Source organism: Monodelphis domestica, chromosome 2 (assembly GCF_027887165.1).
Source record: "Monodelphis domestica isolate mMonDom1 chromosome 2, mMonDom1.pri, whole genome shotgun sequence".
NCBI classification, from domain to species: domain Eukaryota; kingdom Metazoa; phylum Chordata; class Mammalia; order Didelphimorphia; family Didelphidae; genus Monodelphis; species Monodelphis domestica.
This window is the reverse complement of record NC_077228.1, coordinates 274,441,611-274,464,875: the sequence shown is the minus strand read 5'-3', so window position 1 is coordinate 274,464,875 and position 23,265 is coordinate 274,441,611. Positions and strand designations below refer to the sequence as shown.

The 23,265-nt window shown below is 41.7% G+C and overlaps 1 protein-coding gene across 3 annotated transcripts; it reads left to right on the top strand.

Moving 5' to 3' along the window:
- On the top strand, positions 1-23,265 carry ETV7 (ETS variant transcription factor 7). Of its 3 annotated transcripts, XM_007483783.3 has the most exons (9): positions 1-417; positions 2,048-2,172; positions 3,355-3,487; positions 11,182-11,346; positions 16,573-16,698; positions 18,648-18,875; positions 19,749-19,891; positions 21,887-21,987; positions 22,865-23,265. In XM_007483783.3, the coding sequence occupies exons 3-9, from the start codon at positions 3,439-3,441 to the stop codon at positions 22,980-22,982; spliced, it is 930 nt and encodes a 309-aa protein (XP_007483845.1). In that variant the 5' UTR covers positions 1-417; positions 2,048-2,172; positions 3,355-3,438; the 3' UTR covers positions 22,983-23,265. The 3 variants fall into 3 exon arrangements, with proteins under 3 accessions (XP_007483845.1, XP_007483844.1, XP_007483846.1); XM_007483782.3 differs by lacking the exon at positions 2,048-2,172 and having other exon boundaries at positions 2-417; XM_007483784.3 differs by lacking the exons at positions 2,048-2,172; positions 11,182-11,346 and having other exon boundaries at positions 2-417.

Genomic DNA, 23,265 nt, shown 5'->3' with positions numbered 1-23,265 from the left:
AATGAAGAGGTGAGTCTCCCAAGTGTGAACAGCGCCTGACAGAGCTAGGGCGTAAAAGCACGCGTGAAAGTTCTAGGGGAGGGCAGGAGTCTTGTCCCTGTCTCCTGTCCTCCGCCTCCAAGGGGAGGGAGGTGGGGCAGTGGAAGCCCAGATCCTGCTCTTTCATTTTCGTTTCCCGGAAGGATAGCGATTACCGGAGCCCATTACCGCTCCGGGATTGCGAGCTTCTGCGCCCCTAGGTCCCAGGCGCTTCCAAAGAGTTTTCCTCCCCTCGTCGATTTTTTCTTTTCCTGGTCCAGGAAAAGAATTTGGGTGGAAGGAGGACTAGGAAGTGACGATCAAGGTCCTCCAGCCATCGGAGCCAACTCAGCCCTCAGCAGAGAAAGTCAGGCTTGAACTCCTTCACCTGGGATACAGGTAAGAGCCTCGGATCCCAGACCTAAAGAAAGCTCAGTTCCTCCCCCTTTCTCTAAATCCCCTCCCTCCTCACAGGAAACTATTTTCTCCCCCACTCTGTAGAACGGAACGCTCCTTTTTTCAGACTTCTCTTCCATTTCCAGTTGTGTTTCATTCACCAACGTGTATAATGTAGTGGACTTTCTAATTTCATTTGCTTTGGAGTCAAAGGACTCGGGTTTAAACCTTGATTCTCATTCTTATTTATTACCTCCGAAATCTTCCTCTTCTGGACCTCAGTTTTCTCATCTGCAAAATGGACTGTTTGGACTAAATAGTCTCTTAAAGTCTATCCTAACTCTAAAGTCTGTCATATTATCAAGTCTCCATTCATTCCCACTTCCAAACACTATCTCCTCACTGCTGGAATTATGGTTCCCTCTCTGCCATCCACAACCCCTATTCAGTGCCTCATTCAGTCTGCTTCTTCATATTGTCTGCTCTAGTCCCCCAGATCCCTTGAACATTTCTTGAATTCTTAAATCCACTGAACTCCCTTGGAACTCACAGTCAGCATTCACCCTTGCCCCTTATCATGATCTCCCTGCCCTGAATATCCTACCACCTTTACCAAGAATCCTCACCACCAATACCTTTCACTAGCACTTTGGTTTGTGCCAACACTTCTTAAGGCTCCTGGGTTCACATTTCCCTTACAGTTAGTAGCTTTGGAATTCCCCTTTCTTTGAGCAGTTTTTACTTGGCAGAAGTTGGAGAAGGCAAACAGTGGATACATGTGTGCAATCCAAGAACAGGTGGAGTGCTGAACAACAGCCAGCTTTGGAGGGTACAGATGATTTTCCTGGAGAAACACTCCCATTTCTAAGAGAAAGACCAGTAAAAATAGCTGCCAATGATATTGGTACTCAAAATCACAACTGAAAGGGTTGAATGAGAAATAGAAATTCAATAGAAACTGAAACCAAGACCTAAATTCATTTTCATTGACTTTTCTGTCAAATTGCATAGAATAGTCAACAGGTAGCTGGCCTAGAAAACTTGAGTTCAAATTCCATCTCTGACATATTGGCTATGTGACCCTGGGCAAGTCACTCAGTCTCTTGACGACTCTCTCTCTCTTTTTTTTTAAACCCTTACCTTCCTTCTTTGAGTCAATACTGTGTATTGGCTCCCAGGCAGAAGAGTGGTAAGGGCTAGGCAATGGGGGTCAAGTGACTTGCCCAGGGTCACACAGCTGAGAAGTGTCTGAGGCCAGATTTGAACCTAGGACCTCCTGTCTCTAGGCCTGACTCTCAATCCATTGTGCTACCCAGCTTCCCCCCCCCCCCAACTCTCTTAAAACCATATGGTGTAGAGGGAGTTTCCTTACCTGGGAGTTCCCTGCTTTCAAAATGTCACTAAACTGGTCTTTCACCAATGAAATTGCAGGTCCATTTCCTACCTCTTCTATCAGCCAAGCATGCTTTGCTGGCATCATTTCCAGAATCTTTTTGTACGTAATTCTCTCTTCTTGGCTCAGGAGACCAATGCAAAAATGGAAAGGATCCTTAATTAAAGAGTAGAAGGTTTTGTTTTGTTTTGTTTTGTTTTAAATCTGAAACTGTTTTCACTTTTACCTTTCTTGAGTTAGCTATCTGCTGCTGGTAAGGAGCTTCAAGGGACCTTCTACTTCTAAGAACAAGATCCAATACTGAGCCCCTTTATTAGCACGGAGAAGAATGGAGAGAATGCTGCATCTGGAGCCTGAGGACATAGGTTCAAATCCTAGCTCTGCTATTTCCTATCCCTGAGTCTTTGGACAAGTCATTATTCCTCGGAGCATCAGCTTCTTTAACTGTCAAAAGAAAGAGTTGGACTAGTTTCAGGGAGGTCCTTAACCCTTGTTGGTGTCATGGATCCCTAATTCCAGTGAAGCCCATGAGTTTCTTCTCAGAATAATGTTGCTGTTTTTTTTTAAACCCTTACCTTCCATCTTAGAATCAATACTGTGTATTAGTTCCAAGGCAGAAGAGTGGTAAGGGCTAGGCAATGGGGGTTAAGTGACTTGCCCAGGGTCACATAGCTAGAAGGGTTTGAGACCAGATTTGAACCCAGGACCTCCCGTCTCTAGGCCTGGCTCTCAATCCCACTGAGTCACCCAGCTGCCCCTAGAATAATGTTTTTTAAAGGTATAATTAGTAGAATCTCAATGGAGATCAATTACATTGAAATAGAGGTATACGTGTATGTATATGTGTACACATATATCTCTCACAAACCCCAGGTTAAGAACCCCCTGATGAAATTATTTCTAAAGTCTCTTCTTGTTCTAGAATCTATAATCTCATTATTTTAGTGGCTAGATTACTTTTGTGGATTAAACTAATTTTGAAATGCTATAAATAGAGGCAGCACTTTGTGGGGTGGGGGGCTAAAGTAAAGGTCTCTTTAAGCTGGCTGCCCTTTCTTCATGTATTTCATGTACTTAAAAAAAAAAAAAAACCCTTACCTTCCATTTTAGAATCAATACTATCTATTGGTTCCAAGGCAGAAGAGCAGTAAGGACTAGGCAATGGGGGTAAGTGACTTGCCCAGGATCACCCAGCTAGGAAGTGTCTGAGGCCAAATTTGAACCCAGGACCTCTGTCTCTAAATCCATGGAACCACCCAGCTGCACCCTACTTCATGTACTTTAAAAGAGTATTAAAAGCATATCAATGGGAACTACCATCAGCCTTTTAAACCATCTTTGCCCATCCTAAGATTGTATGCCTTGGAAATGAGTTTATATCCAGGAATCCTTTGATGAAGCTTGTGATAGAGTGCACTAGCAAGTTTGGATTAAAAAAAAAATAAAGTAGCTATTAAAAAACAACTTAATGGATTAGACAGAAAAAGTATACTTTCTTTTGATCCAGTTAATGATGAGCTGTCTTGTTCTGTTTCATTTTTCTCCAGGGAGGGGAGTTGGCTAATTCTTTCAGTCCTGTGGCAGCAACATCACCCCCAGCCACTGAGGTCAAAGCCAGATGTGAGGCTAAAATGCAACTTATCCATGAGGAGGAGATCTGCAAGTTGCCAGGCAGACTCAGTGAGTAGATGAGAGATCAATGTTGCTTTTTTTTTTCTTTCAAAGACAAAGATGTGAATGTTTCTGGTTCTTTCCAAGTCAATCCCACTGATCTACTTCCCTGGCTGGCACTATCTGTCCTGGTTTTACTTAGCTTTTCTTTGGAGATGAAGTCAAGGTAAATTAGAATTCTTCCTGCCAAGAGTTGGAATGCCAATGACATATAAACCTGGCATGAGCATGGGTAGCTAGATGGCTCAGTGAGATAGAGATAGAGAGCCAGGCCTATAGATGGGAAATCCTGGGTTCAAATTTGGATTCAGACACCTCTTACCCATGTACTTTCTTCTTCTGTATAGTGAGAAAGTAGAATTGTCCCTTCCAGCCCTAACATTCCATGGTTCTGGGAAAACCAAAGGAAAAATCACCTAATAGGACCTTTTTACTGGAAAGGATCTTAGAAGGTCAATTAGTCCAACCCCCTCATTTTACAGAGATGGAAACTGAATTGGAATCTCACACTATATGTCCAGTGCTCCTTCCACCATGTTAGGTTGCCTACAAGAAAAACCAAATCTTTACATTTGAGGGTCCTTACATAAAGAAGGCCCCAACCTTCTAAGGAGTCCTTCCCATATACCAAGAGAATCAGTGTCTTACAGGACATTCAGTGAACAGCACATTGGGTCTGGAATCAGAGATTTCAAATCCCAGCTCTTCCTGTTAGAAATAGCACTTATATGGTGTTTTAAGGTTTACAAAGGGCTTTACAAGTGTTATCTCATTTGATTTTCCTAAAGCAAAGCTCTGGTCATGTCAGCCCTCCCCTATTTCCTCAACACTCCTGATCCCCATTCAATAAACTCTAGTGGCTATCACCTCCAGGATCAAATAGAAAATCTTTTGCTTTTCAAATCCCTTCATAACCTGATCCTTCCTACCTTTTGCGTCTCCTTATACCTGATTTCTGATGGTCACCCCTTCCCCCCAGCTCTTCCTCCCATCCAGTGTCATAGCCTCCTTGTTATTTATCTGCATAAGATACTCCATATGCCAATTCTGTGTCATTTCACCAGCGGTACTCTTTGTTTGGGATTCTCTACTTCCTTATCTCCATCTCCTGGATTCCCTAGCTTTTTTTTCAGGTCCTGGCCAAAACCCTATCTTCTACAGGATTCTGATCCCCCTTAATGCTAGTTAGTGCCTTCCCTTTAGTCATCAATCTCAATTTATCCTTTATATAGCTTAGAATTAGATTCAAAAATGCTCCTTGAGAGCAGGTACTATTTTTGCCTTAATTGTGTCCCCAGTGCCTAGCATGTAGTAGACATCTATTGATGCTTGTTAATTGATTGATCTTTACAACAACCTTGGGAAATAGATGCTGTTATCATTCTAATTTATAGGTAAAGAAACGGAGACAGGAACACTAATATACTGTTGGTGGAACTGTGAACTAATCCAGCCATTTTGTTTTTGTTGTTTTTTTATTTGAAAATATTTAATTAATTAGTTTAGAATATTTTCCCAAGGTTACATGATTCATGTTCTTTCCCTCCCCACTCCTCCCACCCCCTCCCGTAGCCAGTGAGCAACTCCACTGGGTTTTATTTGTGTCATTGATCAAGACCTATTTCCATATTATTAATATTTGCATTAGAGTGATCATTTAGAATCTACATCTCTAATCGTATCCCCATCGACCCATGTGTTTTTCATCGACCCAAGCAGTTGTTTTTCTTGTGTTTCTGCTCCCACAGTTCTTCCTCTGGATGTGGATAGTTTTCTTTCTCATAAGTTCCTCAGAATAGTTCTGGATCTTTGCATTGCCACTAATGGAGAAGTCCATTATATTCGATTGTACCACAGTGTATCTCCTGGTTCTGTTCCTCTCACTCTGCATCACTTCCTGGAGGTTGTTCCAGTCTCCATGGAATTCCTCCACTTTATTATTCCTTTTAGCACAATAGTATTCCACCACCAACATATACCACAATTTGTTCAGCCATTCCCCAATTGATGGACCCCCCCCATTTTCCAATTTTTTTTGCCACCACAAAGAGCACAACTATGAATATTCTTGTACAAGTCTTTTTCCTTATGATCTCTTTGGGGTACAAACCCAGCAGTGGTATGGCTGGATCAAAGGGCAAACAGCCTTTTAAAGCCCTTTGGGCATAGTTCCAAACTGCCATCCAGCCATTTTGGAGAGCAATCTTGAATTATGTCCAAAGGGTTATAAAATTGGGTAATACCCTTTGACCTAGCAATACCACTATTAGATCTTTTTCTCAAAGTGATCAGAGAAAATAAGAACTTATACATTCTAAAATGTTTATAGCCCTTCTCTTTATGGTGGCAAAGAACTAGACATTGAAGAGATGCCCATCAACTGGCTGGATAGATTGTGATGATTGTGATGTAATACTATTGTGCTGTAAGAAATGATGTACAGATGGGTTTTAGAAAAACAGAGGGAGTGCAGCTAGAGAGCCAGACCTAGAGACAGGAGGTCCTGGGTTCAAATTTGACCTTAGACACTTCCTAGATGTGTGACCCTGGGTAAGTCACTTAACCCTTATTGCCTAGCACTTAACCATTCTTCTGCCTTGGAACCAATACATAGTATATTCTAACATGGAAGGTAAGGATTTAAAAAAGAAAGCAAGAAAAACAGACGGACAGTTATATGGCTCAGTATAGAGAGTCAGGCCCAGAGACAGGAGGTCTTGGGTTCAAATCTGGGCCCCAACACTTCCTAGCTGTTTGACCCTGGGCAAATCACTTAACTCCATTTGCCTTGCCCCTCTTCTGCCTTGCAACTGATACAGAGTATTGATTCAAAGACAGAAAATAAGGTTTTAAAATTTTAAGAAAAGAAAAGAAAAACATAGAAAGACCTGTGTGAAATAATGCAAAGTGAATGAGCAGAACCAAGGGAACATTGTACACAGTAACAGCAATATTGTTTGAAGAGTAACTGAGAATGACTAAGCTATTCTGAGTAATATGATCTTTCAAATTAACTATGATGACCTTATGAAGGAAACTGCTATCTACTTCCAAAGAAAGAACTGTATTTAACATTGAGTTCCATATATATTTCAAATGTTGACCTTCTTTAATGCAGATTTGAGAGGACAGAAGGAAAACAACTTGGAACTCAAAATGTTACCAAAAAGCTATTTTTTTAAAAGAAAGAAATGGAGTCAGACTTGCCCAGAGTTCCATAACTAGCAAGGGACAGAGTTAAGATTTGAACTCAGGCCTTCCTGACTCCAGGATCAGCATTCTATCCTCTTTGAATCTAGATGCTAATATGATCTTTCAGCAAAGTCACTCCATTTCTTTGTTTCTCTGGCTTCATTTCTCTCTTTCTCTCTCTAAAATGAGAGGGGTGGAATGAAATGATCTCCCAGATTCCTTCCAGCTTAAAGTCCTATTTATCATAGGCTGATGTGTCAAACTTTATACATCCTGGACATTTAAGCCCTCAACATGTAGAATTTTGATTTTCTTTCACTGACTTAGTCAGTTATGATCTCAAAGGTCATGCAGCTTAACATCCTATATACATTGCAGGAGGCATCTATTCTCCAGTATCCTCAGTAGAGGATCTGATCCACCAGATCATGCTCAAACATTGCCAGGAACGGGGAGCTCATTGCATAGCTAATTCCATTCCTGGACATTGATGGATATGGGAGTCAGAGCACCTGATTATTTATATCAAATTGGAACTGCTGAGATACTTCTCACATCATCTGGAATTATGACATACATTCATTGAGATGCTTCTGAAAGTACCTGACTTAGTTCTATTCTATAGTAAATATTTAATTGTCTCAAAAGAGGATGAAGCTAATGACTCATTTTCACATCTTCAGCAAGAACAAAAGTAAATGAACTGTTGACATTTGGTGAGGTAGGGCTCTCATGACATCTCCAAGCTGTGAGGGCATCTGGTTGGACCTGTGACTGAACAGGATTCTGAACAATATTCCTGAGAGTTAGTGTCTACTCCAGAAGGCCTCGACATTCTAGAGAACTGCACAGCTTTCTGAAGTTCTTTCCACTTCTGGACAGCTTGAATTTTAGGAAGATTTTAGAGCTGAAAGGCATAGTATTTTAGAATAAAAACGTCTCAGAGATAACTCAGAGCTTAGAAATCACCTAGCCCAACTTCTACTTAATGCAGAAATCTCCTCTCCTTATGGTATCTCTGAAAACATTACACAATAGACAATTATTTGTAGAATTCATTCTCTCTTTCCCACTTCCCACACCAAGGTCATCTGAACCCAAATCTCAAACTGAAAGGGAGCTGAGAGGTTATCTAGTTCAACACTTTCAGTTTGCAGTTGAGAAAACTGAAACCCAAGGAGGTTAAGTGACTTGCTCAAGATCACACAGGGAGTAAATGTTAAACTTCAGTTCAGTGAAGACTTATTTGGGGGAAGAAAAGAACTGATCTCTTTTCCTCTAGAATCTGTTTCATTTGTCTCCCAAATGAAGCCTCTTCTCCCTTTGCATTCTCCCTTCACATTCTCCCTTCCTCCTCTTCTGCCACCACCTCCTCCTCCTTTTCTTCTTCTTCTTCTTCTTCTTCTTCTTCTTCTTCTTCTTCTTCTTCTTCTTCTTCTTCTTCTTCTTCTTCTTCTTCTTCTTCTTCTTCTTCTTCTTCTTCTTCTTCTTCTTCTTCTTCTTCTTCTTCTTCTTCTTCTTCTTCTTCTTCTTCTTCTTCTTCTTCTTCTTCTTCTTCTTCTTCTTCTTCTTCTTCTTCTTCTTCTTCTTCTTCTTCTTCTTCTTCTTCTTTCTTCTCCTTCTTCTCCTTCTCCTCCTCCTCCTCTTCTTCCTCCTCCTCCTCCTCCTCCTCCTCCTCCTCCTCTTTCTTTTTTTTTCCTCCTCTTCCCCATTCTCCTATGAGATGGTTCCTATCTCAGTGTATTCTCAAAGTGTAGCAACCCCTTTCATAGCCCAATCCTATTAATGATGGGCACAGAGACTTTAATTTGCTATTTCTACACTGGACCACTTTGGAATCTGCTCCACCCCAGGTAGTTTGTTTTCCTCCCCACCCTAAAGTTCTCCATATTGATGCCTGTTTTAGTGCAGGCACCCTATCAACTTAGCCCTTTGCAGTCAGACTCCTGCAGATTGAGTGGGAGCAATCCATTGGGCTCTGCCTCCACTATCCTGGCTTTTTTTGGCCTTTCTAATAATAAGAATTTGACTGAATTTTATCTTCCCAGGAGGAACTTGAGTAAAGAAGAAGAGCAAAACCAGTCTTACTTGTCTTTTTGACTCATAACAAAATAGTTCTTGAATGTTATTCTTTTCCTTCCTCCCCCTCTTTCCCGGTTCCTACATTTCTCTCTCCATTTGCTCTGCTGAATTGCACAATTGTGTGTCTAGGGAGAACAAATTAATCACTCTGAAGACATTATTTATAGTCTCCAGGATTATGCCTGGTGGAAGGAGGTGGACCATGGGAGAGATGCATGACCCAGTGACTGAGCTGTCTAGGTACCACACCCACATCTTCATCTCCCTCCTTTGCATCAAAATATTCACATCCCTGCTTCCCTCTTTGGAAAATGAAGGAAGTTTGGGAAATAGGGAATGGAGACAAGGGAAAATTCTCTTCTTTTGGAGTCATTAGCCCCAGTCTCTGAAACAGAACCAATGGACTAGTTTTAATAGGTGGAATTTTCTTAAATTCAAAGGTTGAGCACTTCATCAACAAACATTTATACTTGAGATGACATTTGAACCCAGGTTTTCCCTAACTCCAAGTCTATCCACTATGTGTGAAGTATGTGGTGCTTAATAATTGTCTTTTGTGACAGAGGAAAAAGGAGAGTCTTGGTCAGTTGTTATTTCCAGGTCACCTGGATTCAAGTAACTCAGATGAGGTGTCAGAGAGAGTACATGGAAAGGAGTAGAATGAAAGTTGTAGAGAATTCTTTCTGGAGTTCTAGGGAAGGTGAAGCACCCCTAAAGGGAAGAAGCCCCAGAAACCCCACAAAATGCTAAATAATAAGCAACAACTCATATTTCTCAAAGCGTTTTAAGGTCTACAAAGCACTTAGAGAGTTTCTTGGGGCCCTAAGAGGTCCAGTGTTTGGCCCAGGGTCACAATCAGTATGGGTCAAAAACAGAATTTGAACTGTGTCCTCCTTCCTTGAAGGTAGGCTCTCTAGTCAACTGATTGCTACTCAGGGTAAGTAATGGTTTCATGAAGAGGTAAAGGAGACTCTGAGAGGTAGGGAAGACTGCTGGATTTGGATTCACCCAAATCTTCATGACCCCATTGACCACAGCCATCCATGGGGTTTTCTGGGCAAGAATACTGGAGTAGTTTGCCATTTTCTTCTCCAGTGGGTCCAGCAGAACCTTATGTTGTAAAAATTAAAATTAGGTCTCAATAATAAAAATGTTCTATTTTAGGAGATGTATTAATGATCATTAGAAATCAAGGAATAAAGAAGATCCAAAATAAAGACCATGTGCTTGTGGCTGATTAGCCATTTCAAAAATTCCTGAGCTTACCTTACTACTGCCCTGCTCCCTGACAGGGCCAAAAAAAGGCAGAACCTTTCATGTCCTTGCCTAATATCCCCTGCCTACAGGAAGTATGTAACAATAGGAAGTCAGTGGGCTCCTGGGAAATGTAGTTCTTTTTTTTGGGTCACAGATTTTCAGTTATACAATGTCAGACAAACAGAGGTTAGGTGACTTGCCCATGGTCATAGATTTAGAAGCATCTGAGGTCAAATTTGAATTCAGATCTTTCTGATTCCAAATCCAACACTGTCCACCAAGCCACCCAGCTGCTTCTTAGGCATATAGGGGTTAAGTGACTCATAGAAAGTCATACAGTTAGATAATATCTGAAGCTGAATTTGCACTCAAGTTCTGGACTCCAGGTCCAGAACTGTAACCACTGAGCCACAACTCCCTCTTGGAGCCAGAGGACTCAGATTTACATCCTGGCTCTGGGGCAAGTCATTTTCACTTGTGTTCAGGTCGCTCCTGATATTAGATTTTCATTTTCATCCCACTACATTACACTGATACTAATAAAACAAGGAAAAATTTGAAAATGATACAAGTAATTAACACCATGCACATAGTTGAGGGAAAATGATGAGGGGTGGTGGGAAGAATTGGGGAAAGAGGACAGTCCTCCTGAAGGAAGCTTCAAAGAAGGGCTTAGGGTGATTGGGGAAGGGTGGCCCCCCAGCCTCCTTCAAGAGGAGCTGCTTCTCTGCTTTTAGCTACCTGATGACCACCATCCCTCTTAGCACCCCTTCCCCCCCTTCTCCATCCCTTCCCTATTCGGACAGTATCTCACTTGAGTGGCAGCCTGGTGCAGTACAAAGAACTCCAAAGTTCCAGTGGGGCTAGAAATGATCTTTGAGGTTTCTTCTGGCTCTCGATTCATGAAACTATGACTCCTGGGCTATCTGGGCTCTGTCCCGAAGTCATCAGAGGAAACCTATTTGTGGTTTTTTCATCCGAGCTTCCCAAGTCCTCTCTCCATCACTTGCTCCCTGTGTGACCTCAGGCCAGTTCTCTGAGCCTCTGTTTTCTCATCTGTAAAAAGAAGAGCTTGGTTTAGTGGCACTCTGAACGTCCCTCTCCAGCTCTGTGATCTCACACTCGGGGCATCAGCGGTTCCCATTCTGATACGTGTCTGTGGTTGGTTACAGGAATCCAGCCTTCACTGTGGAGTAAGGAGGATGTGATTCACTGGCTAAGATGGGCTGAGCAGGAATACTCTCTCCCACAGACAGTGGAGCACAATTTCGAAATGAATGGGAAGGCCCTCTGCATCCTGACCAAGGATGACTTCAGATACCGAGCTCCGGGCTCAGGTCAGCGGACGTACCAGACTTCAGTCTGATATTTATCTCAAAAAAAAATTGGAGACGGCTGGGATGGGCACGAGATGGAGGTGGTCAGTCGTGGCTGGCAGGAAGGATGTCAGGGAAAGAAACCTACTTGTGGCTTTTCCATCTGAGCCTCTTTCACTCTCGTCTCCGCTGAGGTTTTTCTCTGCTGTGCATTTGGCCTTTGAGCAGGAGAAGGTGGCTTCCCTTCAGGGCTGAGTCTCTGGCAAAATTGTGACTAAAGCTGAGTTTGTCACGCTTCCCCTTTGGGTGCCCTTTCTCCTACTCAGTGGTCCCCCTCTTTCTTTCCCTCTCCCAGGGTTCCCCACAAATGTATATTGATGCCTGGTAGTCTCAGGCTTCCCACCCTCAAGAAAAGATCCGACAATCTCCTTTATAAGCGGGAATGAGTGACTGATCACTCCAAACTTCCTTCCCTATGCTTTGCCATATTTTAAAATTAAATTTAATTAATTAATTTTTTCTTTAGAATACTTTCCCATGATTCCATGATTCATGATCCCCTCTGCCCCTCGTTTTCTCCTCCCCCTTTCCAAATCGGACAGGCAGTTCCACATGTATCATTGTTCAAAAACCTATTTCCATGGTATTCATATTTGCAATAGAGTGATCCTTTAACATATGATTTGTCATATGAATATGGATCAAGCCATAGATTCCTAACCTGGGGTCTGGGAACTTGAATTTTTAATATTCGAACAACTATTTCAAAATAACTGGCTTCCCAAGTGTTTTGTTTTATACAATTAAAGACATTATTCTGGGGCAACTGGGGAGCACAATGGATGGCCTAAGTCAGGAGAAGTTGGGTGCAAATCTTGTTTCAGACACTTCCTAGCTGTGTGGCCCTGGGCAAGTCACTTAATCCTGATTGTCTAGTCCTTGCCTCTCTACTGCCTTAGAAATGGTAATAAGGCAGGGGGAAGTTGGGGTGGTCCTGTGGATTGAGAGTGGGGCCAAAGATGGGAAGTCCTGGGTTCAAATTTGGCCTCAGACTCTTCCTAGCTGTGTGACCCTGGGCAAGTCACTTGACCCCCATTGCCTAGCCCTTCCCACTTCTGCCTAAAAACCAATACATAACATTGATTCCAAGATGGAAGGTAAGTGTTTAAAAAAAAAAAAGAAATGGTACTAAGCCAGAAATATGGATTTAAAAAACAAAAACATTGTTCTGAAAATGGGTCCTAAATCTGTAATTTTGACATGTTTGGGTTTGAAGAGACAAATGTCTCCTCTGCCAAATCCAGAGACTGGGCTTGGTCTACGCTAGCCCTTAGCTGCATTATCACTGTTAAGTAGGCTGTAAATCACAAGAAGAAGGAATAAAGAGGAAAGTTGTGACAGTTTTCCATTTCCTCCTCTTTCCCTCCTCCTCCTCCTCCTCCTCACTCCTCACTTCCTATTACAGTTGCCCAAATTAACATCCCTCTTGGGGCTGCTGGAATGTTTGATTCTCTCATTGAGGAACTGGAGGACATGAACTTCCTTCCCTTAAAAGGGTCTATTCTCCCCCTGAAGGTCTGAAGTGAATTCACTTTCCCTGGGAAGTCTCTATTCCTTGCTGCCTTTCATATGGCTATGGCTTCAGAAAGATAGAGGACTGAGGACAGCTAAGTGGCTCAATGACTAGAGAGTCATGCTTGAAGATGTGAGGTCCTGGGTTCAAATTTGACCTCAGATACTTCCTAGCTGTGTGACCCTGGGCAAGTCACTTAACCGAAATTCCCTAGTCCTTACCACTCTTCTGTTGTGAAATTATTCTAAGATGGAAGGTAAGGATTAAAAAAAAAAGAAGATAAAGTAGACTCCTACTAGGACTTCTCCTATCCTGAAGGATGGGAGATGATGCTGCTTTATAAGGACAAAAAGTAAGCTGTGACCAAGACTTTTCCTATATCAATTATACTCATTTCATAGGGTTTTGAGCTAGAAGGAACTTTATTTTATTTTATTTTTCAGGCAGCAAGGATATTTTTCAGCTTTATTTTTTTTCCTCATGAAAACATTTTTTAAAGAAACTCACATTATTCCTGACTCCTCCCAAATAATGTAAAATAATTGATTGTCAGAATGCCTGGAGCTCCACTCTGTACACAGAGGGATTTAAAGCCGTGTTTCCTTTTTCTAAAAAAAAATTAATTTATTAATTAAGAATATTTTTCCATGGTTACATGCTTCATGTTCTTTCCCTCCCCTCTTAGAAGGAACTTCATAGAGATCATCTAGTCATAGGAGAAGCAATACAGCAAGCATCAGAACAGACATTTGAGGCCGGGTCCTCTGACTCTGCCGCCAACACTCTTTGTCCCTACCTCCAGCCCCCTATTCTCTTTAGAGATGAGGAAACTGGGATTTGGCCAAGATTTGCACTAGTAAAGAGCAGAGTTGCCATCCCAACCAAGGATCTCTGGAGGCAGAGGCATCCTTCTTTTCACTGCCTCACTGACTTTTTGTTTTTCCCATCCTTTTCCCTTGTCATCACCCACTTTCTGCTTATCCCCCTGCTAGACAGAATGGTGCAGTGGGGTGAAAGCTGGACCAGACTGTCTGCCACTGACTCACTGGGTGACCTCAGGCAGATCACTTTCCATCCGTGGGCCTTAGTTTATCTGTAAAATTAGAGGCTGGACTAAATGGTCTTCAGAGGTCGGACCAGGGTCACCTAGCCAGGATGGGTCAGAGACAAGATTTAAGGTCTCCTTGACTCAGAGGCAAGCTCTTTGCTCACCACTTGGCAGTGCAAGGATTATTTCTTCTCTTTTAAAGTCTAGCCTAAGGGGCAGCTAAGTGGTATTGTAGCTAGAGAGCCAGGCTGGAGTCATGAAGATCTGAGGTCAAATCCAGCCTCAGACACTTACTAGCTGGGTGACCCTGGGTAAGTCATTTTGCTCTGTTTGTCTCAGTTTCCTCAATCTGTAAAATGAACTGGAGAAGGAAATGGTAAAGCACTCCAGTGTCTTTACAGGGTCACAAAATGACTGAATGATAGTCTAGAAACCCCTTCTGATTTGGACATTCCGTGAATCTAAAGGCTACCCTCTCCATTGAACTCAGAAACCAAGAGCCATTCCCTTCCCTACTTCTGCCACACACCAAAGTGAAATAACACAACAAAAACTTCCTGCTTTACCTCCTTTGAGTCCTATCTACTCACATCCCTGCTGGGTGACAGGAATTTTTGTGAGAAAATATTTAAAGTTAAGGTCATGATTGTCAAATATTCAATGAGTCCCTTGACAAGCCATGCCCCCTACCAGGGCTTCAGTCAGTAACCTAAAGAATGAGGAGATTGGACTAGGTAGCCATTAAAATCTTTCCCCACAAGCCCTCACATAACATTTGCTTTCAGTCTTCAAGCCTCTAGCAAAAAGCACAAGCAAAGAAAACATTTACAAGTCTAGTAAAAAGAAAAAAGTATAAGAAATTCATGCAGTTTTGGCACTTTGGGAAGGACCGATGGGGAAAAGAGTTAGAGTCAGGAGACCCTTTAGGCTCTCTTCAGCCCCCTACGTGCATCAAAGTTGTGTGCTGGCCCTAATGGGGACAGCCGTCAAGAAATTCAGTCCAATCCAACAAACATGTATTAGATCCTTCTGCTGAGGAAAGGGAAAGAGAATATTTCAAGTCCTTGTTTTTTGAAAGCAGAGGTCTTACCCAAAGCAAAGTTCTGAAAGCTTCATGAGACGGGGGATTGAAGAAGGGATCTTGGAGGCCATGGAGTTCATCCCCCTCATTTTATAGGTGAGAGAACTGGGGAACAAAAGGTTAAATGATTTACCCAGGGTCACATAGCTAGTAAGTACCCACGGCAGGATTTGAAGGCAAGTTTCCCCCACTCTAAGCCCAGTACTCTAGATGCTGTGTCACCTACCTACCCAGGAGGACTTGGTCTGTGTCTGATGATGTGGAGGCTGTAATGACAGAATAAAATAGCAGTTCAATTCTGCAAACATTCACTGAACACCTTCTATAGGCAGAGCATTGTGCTAAGCAATGGCAGGGGGATAATATTTCTGTCTGTCTGTCAATCCGTCTGTCTGTCTCTATCTTTCTGTCTCTTTCCCTCTGTCATATCTATTTGTCTCTCTCTTTTTCTCTCTCATCTCTCTCTCTAGTTCTCTCTCTCTACCTATTTCTTTCTATCTGCCTGTCTATCTTTCTCTCTATCATTATCTCTGTTTATCTCTCTACCTCTCTCTTTTTATCTATCTATCTATCTATCTATCTATCTATCTATCTATCTATCTATCTTTCCATCATATCGCTCTATCTCTACCTATCTCTCTATTTCTCTTTCTCTCTTTCATCTTTCTCTATCTTTCTCTACCTACCTCTCTTTCTACCTACCTACCTATCCATCCATCTATGTATGTATCTATCTGCCTGTATCTAATCTATCTATCTATCTATCTATCTATCTATCTATCTATCTATCTATCTATCTATCTATCATATCTCTATTTATCTCTCTACCTCTCTCTTTCTTTTTATCTATCTATATATTTATCTTTCTCTCTATCATATCTCTACTTGTCTATCTATTTCTCTTTCTCTTTTATCTCTCTACCTGTCTATCTCTCTCTTTCTCCCTACCTATCCATCTATCCATCCATCCATCTGTCTGTCCGTCCATCCATACATCCATTCATCCATCCATCCATCCATATCTCTCTCTCTCTCTCTCTCTCTCTCTCTCTCTCTCTCTCTCTCTCTCTCTCTCTCACTTACCTTTAGTCTTAGTAGCAATTCTAAGACAGAAAAGCATCTGAGGTCGGGTCCTCTGGACCCCAGACCTGGCTCTAGCTGTCCTGGGGAGGGGAAAGGGGTTGTGGAGAAATAATATTTAAATCAAACACAATGCCCTCCCTAGAAAAAGTTTATAGATTGAGTGTCCTTAAGGAAAGGAGAAAAGGGAAAGCTCACTTCCAGCTAGGGCAGATCCAGGTACATCAGGGAGAAAGGGAACCCCTTGCTGAAGGAAAAGAGATTTCCTTAACTGCTCGAGATAAGGAGGGAATGCATTCTGGGGCTGGGGGACAACCTCTTCTTCATGTGAGTGAATGAAAGGGACCCACTGCCCTTGCCTCTCATTCAAGGGAGAGCCATGCCCAGGCTGAAGATGCAGCGTTTGCTCCCTTCTCAGTCAGATTCATGGTCCTGGTCCTCAGCTTCTGTCTTCTTTGCCTCCAGGTGATGTCTTATATGAGCTGCTTCGGTATATTAAGACACAGAGGAGAGCCCTGGTCTGTGGACCCTTCTTCAGCTCGCCGTTCAGGCCTAGGATCCCTTTCCAGAAGCCTCTCCATCCTGTGGAAGGTGAGGCAGTCTTCTCATGTACTTTAAGAATTGTTTCTTTTATTAATAGAATTTATTTACAAGTGTCTCAGTCCCTCCCACCCCTCCCCACACCATAGAAGTCATCCTCTGGGAAACAGACACACACACATATACTCATATATATGCATACATACATGCATATGTATATATACCTATTCACACACATAGTACATATACACATACTTATACACATGTATATACACATATACACGCATGCATATAAAAGCACATACACACGTGAATAAATGATGTTTTTCATGTTTCTATCTTTCAGTCCTTTCTCTGGGGGCAACATTCACAATTTATTCAAGTAGGAAATCTGTAACCATTTGATGTTCTCTTGGTTCTCCTCATTTCACTGTTCATGTGGTTCTTTCCAAGCTTTTTTTTTAATCAGCCTGCTCATTGTTTCTTGTGGCACAGTAGTATTCCGCCACAATCCTATGCCACAATTTGTCCAGCCATTCCCCAGCGGAGGGGCATCCTCTCCATTTCCAGTGTTTCGCCACCCCCTAATGAGCTGCTATCCATATTTCGGAATATATAGGTTCTTTCATGTGCTTTTGTCACCAGCCAGAAAACCTTCCTCTCTTTATTTCCAAATCTCAGGGCAGCAGCGACCATGGGCAAAATTCGCCTGTGGGCAACTGTGTCCATTTGGGGAAGCCTCTTCCCTTCTCTGGAAAGCTGTATGGCCCCATGGATAAAGAGCTGGGCCTGGAATCAGGAAGACTCTACTTTTGAGTTCAAGTCTGGCTCCAGAATATTCCTTTCTGTGTGATCCTTAATGCAAGCCACTTAATCTCATTTGCCTTTGTTTTCTCATCTGTAAAATGAGCTGTTAAAGGAAATGGCAAACCACTCTGGTATCATTGCCAAGAAAACTCCAAAAGGGGTGATGAAGAGTCAGACAGGACAAAAAAGTGACTCAACAACCAACTTGCTCTTTCTGGGTTCCATTTTGTCCCCACCTGTAATAATAATAATAATAATAATAATAATAATAATAATAATTAGCATTGAAAACATAATCTATATCAAATCGCTTGCCTTCTTAAGGAGGGGGCAGGGGAGAGAAAGAATGTGGAACTTGAATTTTAAAAAAACAAATGTTAAAAATCATTTTTACATGGAACTTGAAAAAATGTACACATTTTTAGAAGAACCCCCCCCCCCCACAGCATTTCAATGGTGCTTTGAGGTTTACAAAGTGCTTCACATAGGTTACCTCATGAATCCTCCCAAGAATCTTGAAAGATAGATGCCATTTTTATCCTCATTCTTCAAATGAGGAAACTGAGGCTGAAAAAAAGGTTAAGTGATTTTCCCTGGGTTACACAAGTAGGCAAGGTATGAGACAGAATTCTAAGTCAAATATAATGCTGGATCATAGTTACCGTCTGTAAAACAGGGTGAGGGTTGGGGAGCTCAGTCAGGATGTGCTAGTAAAGATGTGTTTGCTTATCTTCCATCTTAGCATCAATACTGTGTGTTGGTGTCAAGACTCATCTTCCATCTCCAGGCCTGGCATTCTATCTACTACAAAATATAATTTTAATCTGATTCTTAACTGTATAACAATGTAAAATATAAATATATTAAATTAATTTAAATATATTTTATAGATGAGGAAACTGAGGCCCAGAGATTTAATGACTTGCCCATTATTACATAGAGTTGGAATCTGAACCCATATCTTCTGACTCTGAAACCCAGAACACTTTCCACTCTTCCACATAGGCATAGTAGGCACCCCACCAAAAAATAAGTATCAGTTAGATTGGATTGCAGATAGAAGCCAATGCTTGACAGGACTTTGGTTACACATGCCCCACTGATCCCTCCAGAAAGCATGGCAAGACATTGAATTCCGAAGAAAAGTTCTAAGGTTTGGGTGAGAAAACCAATAGTTTCACATTTTCTTGCAGGGACAAATAGCCCTTTACCACCTACCTCTCAAGGAGCTGTGACACACCTTCAGGACGAGGAGTCCAGCAATACCTTTGGCCAGCTGCATCCTACCTCTCTGCCACAAGGGACTTTCTTCAGGGAAGAGCCACTCAATCTCTCCCACCCATCAGATGTCACCTATAGGGCAGAAATCATTTCTTCCTTTCACAGAACAAAGCAAACCCCCAATGATGGAAAACTTGCAGGTGAGTGGAAGGGTACTCTGATCTCCATATAAAGGGAGAATGTCAATGTCTGACACATGTGTTTACAGGGGAAATTTTTAAAATTTGAGTCCATTTGTTAATAATTTTTAAAATTTGAGTCCATTTGTTAATAATTTTTAAAATTTGAGTTCATTTGTTAATAATTTTTAAAATTTGAGTTCACTTGTCAATAATTTTTAAAATTTGAGTTCATTTGTCAATAATTTTTAAAATTTGAGCCCATTTGTTAATAATTTTTAAAATTTGAGTTCATTTGTTAATAATTTTTTTTAAAATTTGTGTCTGTTAATAAATTTTACCTATTCAGTAATTTAAAATTTTAATTACATAAAAAAGAAGAGTAATTACTTTTGTGAAAGGAGGTTTCTCCAGTTCATTTAATATTACTTATTTAGCCCCAAGCATGGCAGGCAAGGAGCTCAAGCTAATTAATTAAATTAGAGCAGTATTATGGTTTTATCAAAGATTTTAAAAAATCCAACATGCTCCTACATTTCTCTAGAAGGCAGGTAGAAATGAAAAAAGATTGGGGGCAGGGAGGTGGTTCAGTGAAGAGACAGCCAGACCTAGAAATGGGTGGACTTGAGTTCAAATCTGGCCTCAGACTCTTCCCAGCTGTGTGATCCTGGGCAAGTTACTTCACCTCCATTGCCTAGCCCTTACCACTCTTCTGTCTTGGAACCAATACTTAGAAGTGATTTTAAGACAGAAAGTAAGGAGTTAAAAAATAATAAAAACAAATGATTGCTCCATAACCCCTTCCCCATTACTCCTGCTTCAATTTTACTTGGAAAAACCGTTTCTAGGCAGTGTGCTTCCACCCTATGTGTGTTGTACTCTGATCCACTCCAGACTGCCGCTTACTATGGGATTACGTGTACCAATTGCTCTCTGACAGCAAGTATGAGCCCTACATCAAGTGGGAGGACAAGGACTCCAAGGTCTTCCGAGTGGTTGATCCAAATGGACTTGCCAGGCTCTGGGGAAATCACAAGGTAGGCTGGGGCTCTGGGGCTACAAGATGACCTGCAAGTTTCCCTTTGGGGTTTGGCAGCTGCAGTGAAAAGGGAAAGATAACCCCATCCAGCAGGTCCATGGAGTAAATATTTGTTGGAACAAATTGAATCACTGGAATGTTTGAGCCTTTAGAGCTCCTTCAGACTGTACTTTGTGTGAAGCCTTTTATTCCATTTCATAATTAGGAATACTGAGGCATAGATGCTGAGCTCTTTTATAAATTGGGAGAATCAATGGAACCCAAAATTTGTTTTTCCCACTTACTGTTGTTATATACCAAGCTAGGGGGCTCAGTGGATAGAGCTCTAGGTCTGGAGTCAAGAAGACCTGAGTTCAGATTCACCCTCAGACACTTCCTAGCTGTATGACTTTGGACACATGGCTTCACCTTGTTTGCCTCAGTTTCCACACTTGTAAAATGAGCTGGAGAAGGAATGGCAAACCACTCCAAGAAAACCCCATAAACAGGATGGTCCACGGAGTCATGAAGAATTGGACAGGACTGAACAACAACTTATTATTATTTTATTAGACCTAACATTTCATTGGTGTGAGGAGTTCTTAGTGAAGGATTCCTTCTACCACTGTAGGTTGGTATCCATTTTGCAACTTAAAATCTTTAAGATTTCTTGGGACACTCACTGACAAGATAAATAACTTATCCAGGGACATATGGTCAGAATATTCATTTAACTTTCTGCTCACTCTGGGAAAATCGCCTAGCCTAAAGCCACTTAATCTTGTCCTTTATGGATTCTTCTTTCCAGGGAACAAAGGTGAATGCAAACATAAATATGGCATCAATTGGCATCAACCAACATAAGCAAAGAGATTCCTTCCTTTAGACCAGTGACTGTGAACCTCTTAGAGACTGTGCCCTACCCTTTGTCCCACCCAGAGGTCATGTGCTGTGCTCCACCTCCCACCAGTGCTGGACATGCCCCACCCTTACCACACCCAGGGAAGGGAGAAAGCATTCCTATTGGCCTGCTGGGCAAAGGGGTGGGTGAAGTAAGGAATAGCCTCAGCCTGGGTGGAGAGGGGGAAGGGAGTAAGAGCTCTCATTGGGCTGCTGGGCAGAGGGGTGGGGATGTGAAAAAAATGTCTTCAGGAATGGTGGAGAGGGGGAAGGGAGCAACTCAGGGAGGCTTGGCAGCCAGGCTTGGCACAAGTACATACATACAATAAAGTCACACTTCTTCGCTGTCGCCTTCCCCTGGAGGCGCTTTGGCTGCCGATGTATTCCATAAAGTTCAAAATGATAAAAAACCAAGAAATCAGTCGCAAGTGCATAGTAACCCGGTAATAGTGTCTCTTCCTTCTGCCTTTCTAGTAATGAACTCTAGGGGAGGGTGGCTGCATGTCCACAGAAAGTACTCTGTGCCATTTTTGGCATGTGCATCATAGGTTCACCATCACTGCTTTAGATCATCTCCCCCACTTTTTTTTTAATCCTTTGCCTTCTATACTTTGTTTTATATATACATATATATATATATATAAATATATATATATATATATAAATATACATATATATATATATATAAATATACATATATATATATATATATATATATGATGGCATTGTTCTGTGTGAGTCCTTGAGGATTGCCTGGGATCCCTGTACTGCTAAGAATAGCTAAGCCAGACAGGTTTATGTTGAGGGAGGAGAGACAGGACTAGAACTCGGGTCTCATGACTCCCTATGCTTCCCATCACATCCCACTTTTATCTCTTACTCCATCTCAACCACATGCATTTTTCAGCCTCTCAGTGAGTAATTTAAAAAGGAAATGAAACTCTCCCTCTCTTCCCTTGTTCCCCCCCCCCTCCCAAAAGACTGCTCTTAATGCAAGCAGAGAGGACTAGGCAGCAACTTCTCCAGCAGCACTAATAACTGGGCCCTTCAAGGTTTAGAATGGTTTGCTAGCACCAGGTCCTGTCAGTCACAATGTGCCTGCTTCCTCTTCCAGAACCGGGCCAACATGACCTACGAAAAGATGTCCAGGGCTCTTCGGCACTACTACAAACTGAATATTATCAAAAAGGAGCCAGGACAGAAACTTTTGTTCAGGTGAGAACAGCTCAGATGCTCTGGTCAAATGAGGAAAGTCTCTGTGTTGGCATTTCTCTCTGACTTGGGCAGGCGAGCCCCTCATTAAAAAAAAAAAAGATATTTTATTTTGCCAATTATGTGTAATAACAATTTTCCACCTAAGTTTTCTGAAGTTATAAGGTCCAAACTGTTGCCATTCCCTTCCCCCTCTTGGAGATGATAAGCCATTTAATCTGGGTTATACATATATTATCATGCAAAACCCATTTCCATATTGTTCATTATCATAAGAGAATAATCATATAAGTATATACATAAAATTATAAAGATCATATAAAGAACAAAACCTCAAAATAAAAACCCAAATAAACGAAAGTGAAAAATAGCATCCTTTTATCTGCAACCCAATTCCAACAATTCTTTTTCTGGAGGTGGAGAGCATTCTTTGTCCTAAGTCCCTGAGAATTGTTCTGGATCATTGCATCGCTGTTAGTAGTAAAGTCCATCACATTGGATTGTTCCACAATGTTTCACTTTCTGTGTACCATGTTCTCCTGGTTCTGCTCATTTCACTCTGCATCATTCATGGAGATCTTCCCAGCTCTTTCTAAACTCATCCTGTTTGTCATTACTTTCAGCACAATCATATATATATATACAGTTTGTTCAGCCATTCCCCAATGGATAGACATCCTCTCAATTTCCAGTTCTTTGCTGCCACCAAAAGAGCAGCTGTAAATAATTTGGTACAAGCAGGTCCTTTCCCCTCCTCTTTTTAAAAAATCTCTTTGCAATACAGATTTAGTAGTAGAATTACTGGATCAAAGGATGTGCATGCATAATTTTATAGCCCTTTGGGGCCCCTCATATTTCCTCTGGCTTTTTTGAATTCCAGGTTCCTGAAAACTCCTGATGAGATCGTTAAGGACAAAATCAGCAAGTTGGAGCAGCTGGAGCAGCAGGATCAGGAAGGACTGGATTTTAAGGAGGAGATGCTAGAAGTCTCCCCCTAAGAAAGGCAGAGATGATAAAGGAGAGTTTTTCACCTGAGGAGAAGGAAGAAGAAGCAGCCCACTTGCCCTTTGCTCCAAGGCTTAGAGAAGTCAGAGATTCTTGATGAAGGGCAAAAATGTGGAAGGAAGCATCCTTCAAGTGCTCTTCCAAGGATTCAAATCTGGGACTCAAATCTGTGCTTCTGTCAAGGGCACCCCACAGCCACAGGATGCCAGAAGCCAAGATGGATAGTACTCTTGCCCCTACAGACCCTTTCCTTAAATGTCCCTTTGGAGAACTGTA

What these genes read in the sequence shown, in the direction of transcription:
- ETV7 (XM_007483783.3), top strand. Translation starts at nt 3,439, where the DNA reads ATGCAACTTATCCATGAGGAGGAGATCTGCAAGTTGCCAGGCAGACTC. An exon ending in GCCTCTCCATCCTGTGGAAG is followed by an intron (nt 16,699 to 18,647) that starts GTGAGGCAGTCT and finishes ATTTTCTTGCAG; the next exon opens with GGACAAATAGCCCTTTACCA. An exon ending in CAATGATGGAAAACTTGCAG is followed by an intron (nt 18,876 to 19,748) that starts GTGAGTGGAAGG and finishes GATCCACTCCAG; the next exon opens with ACTGCCGCTTACTATGGGAT.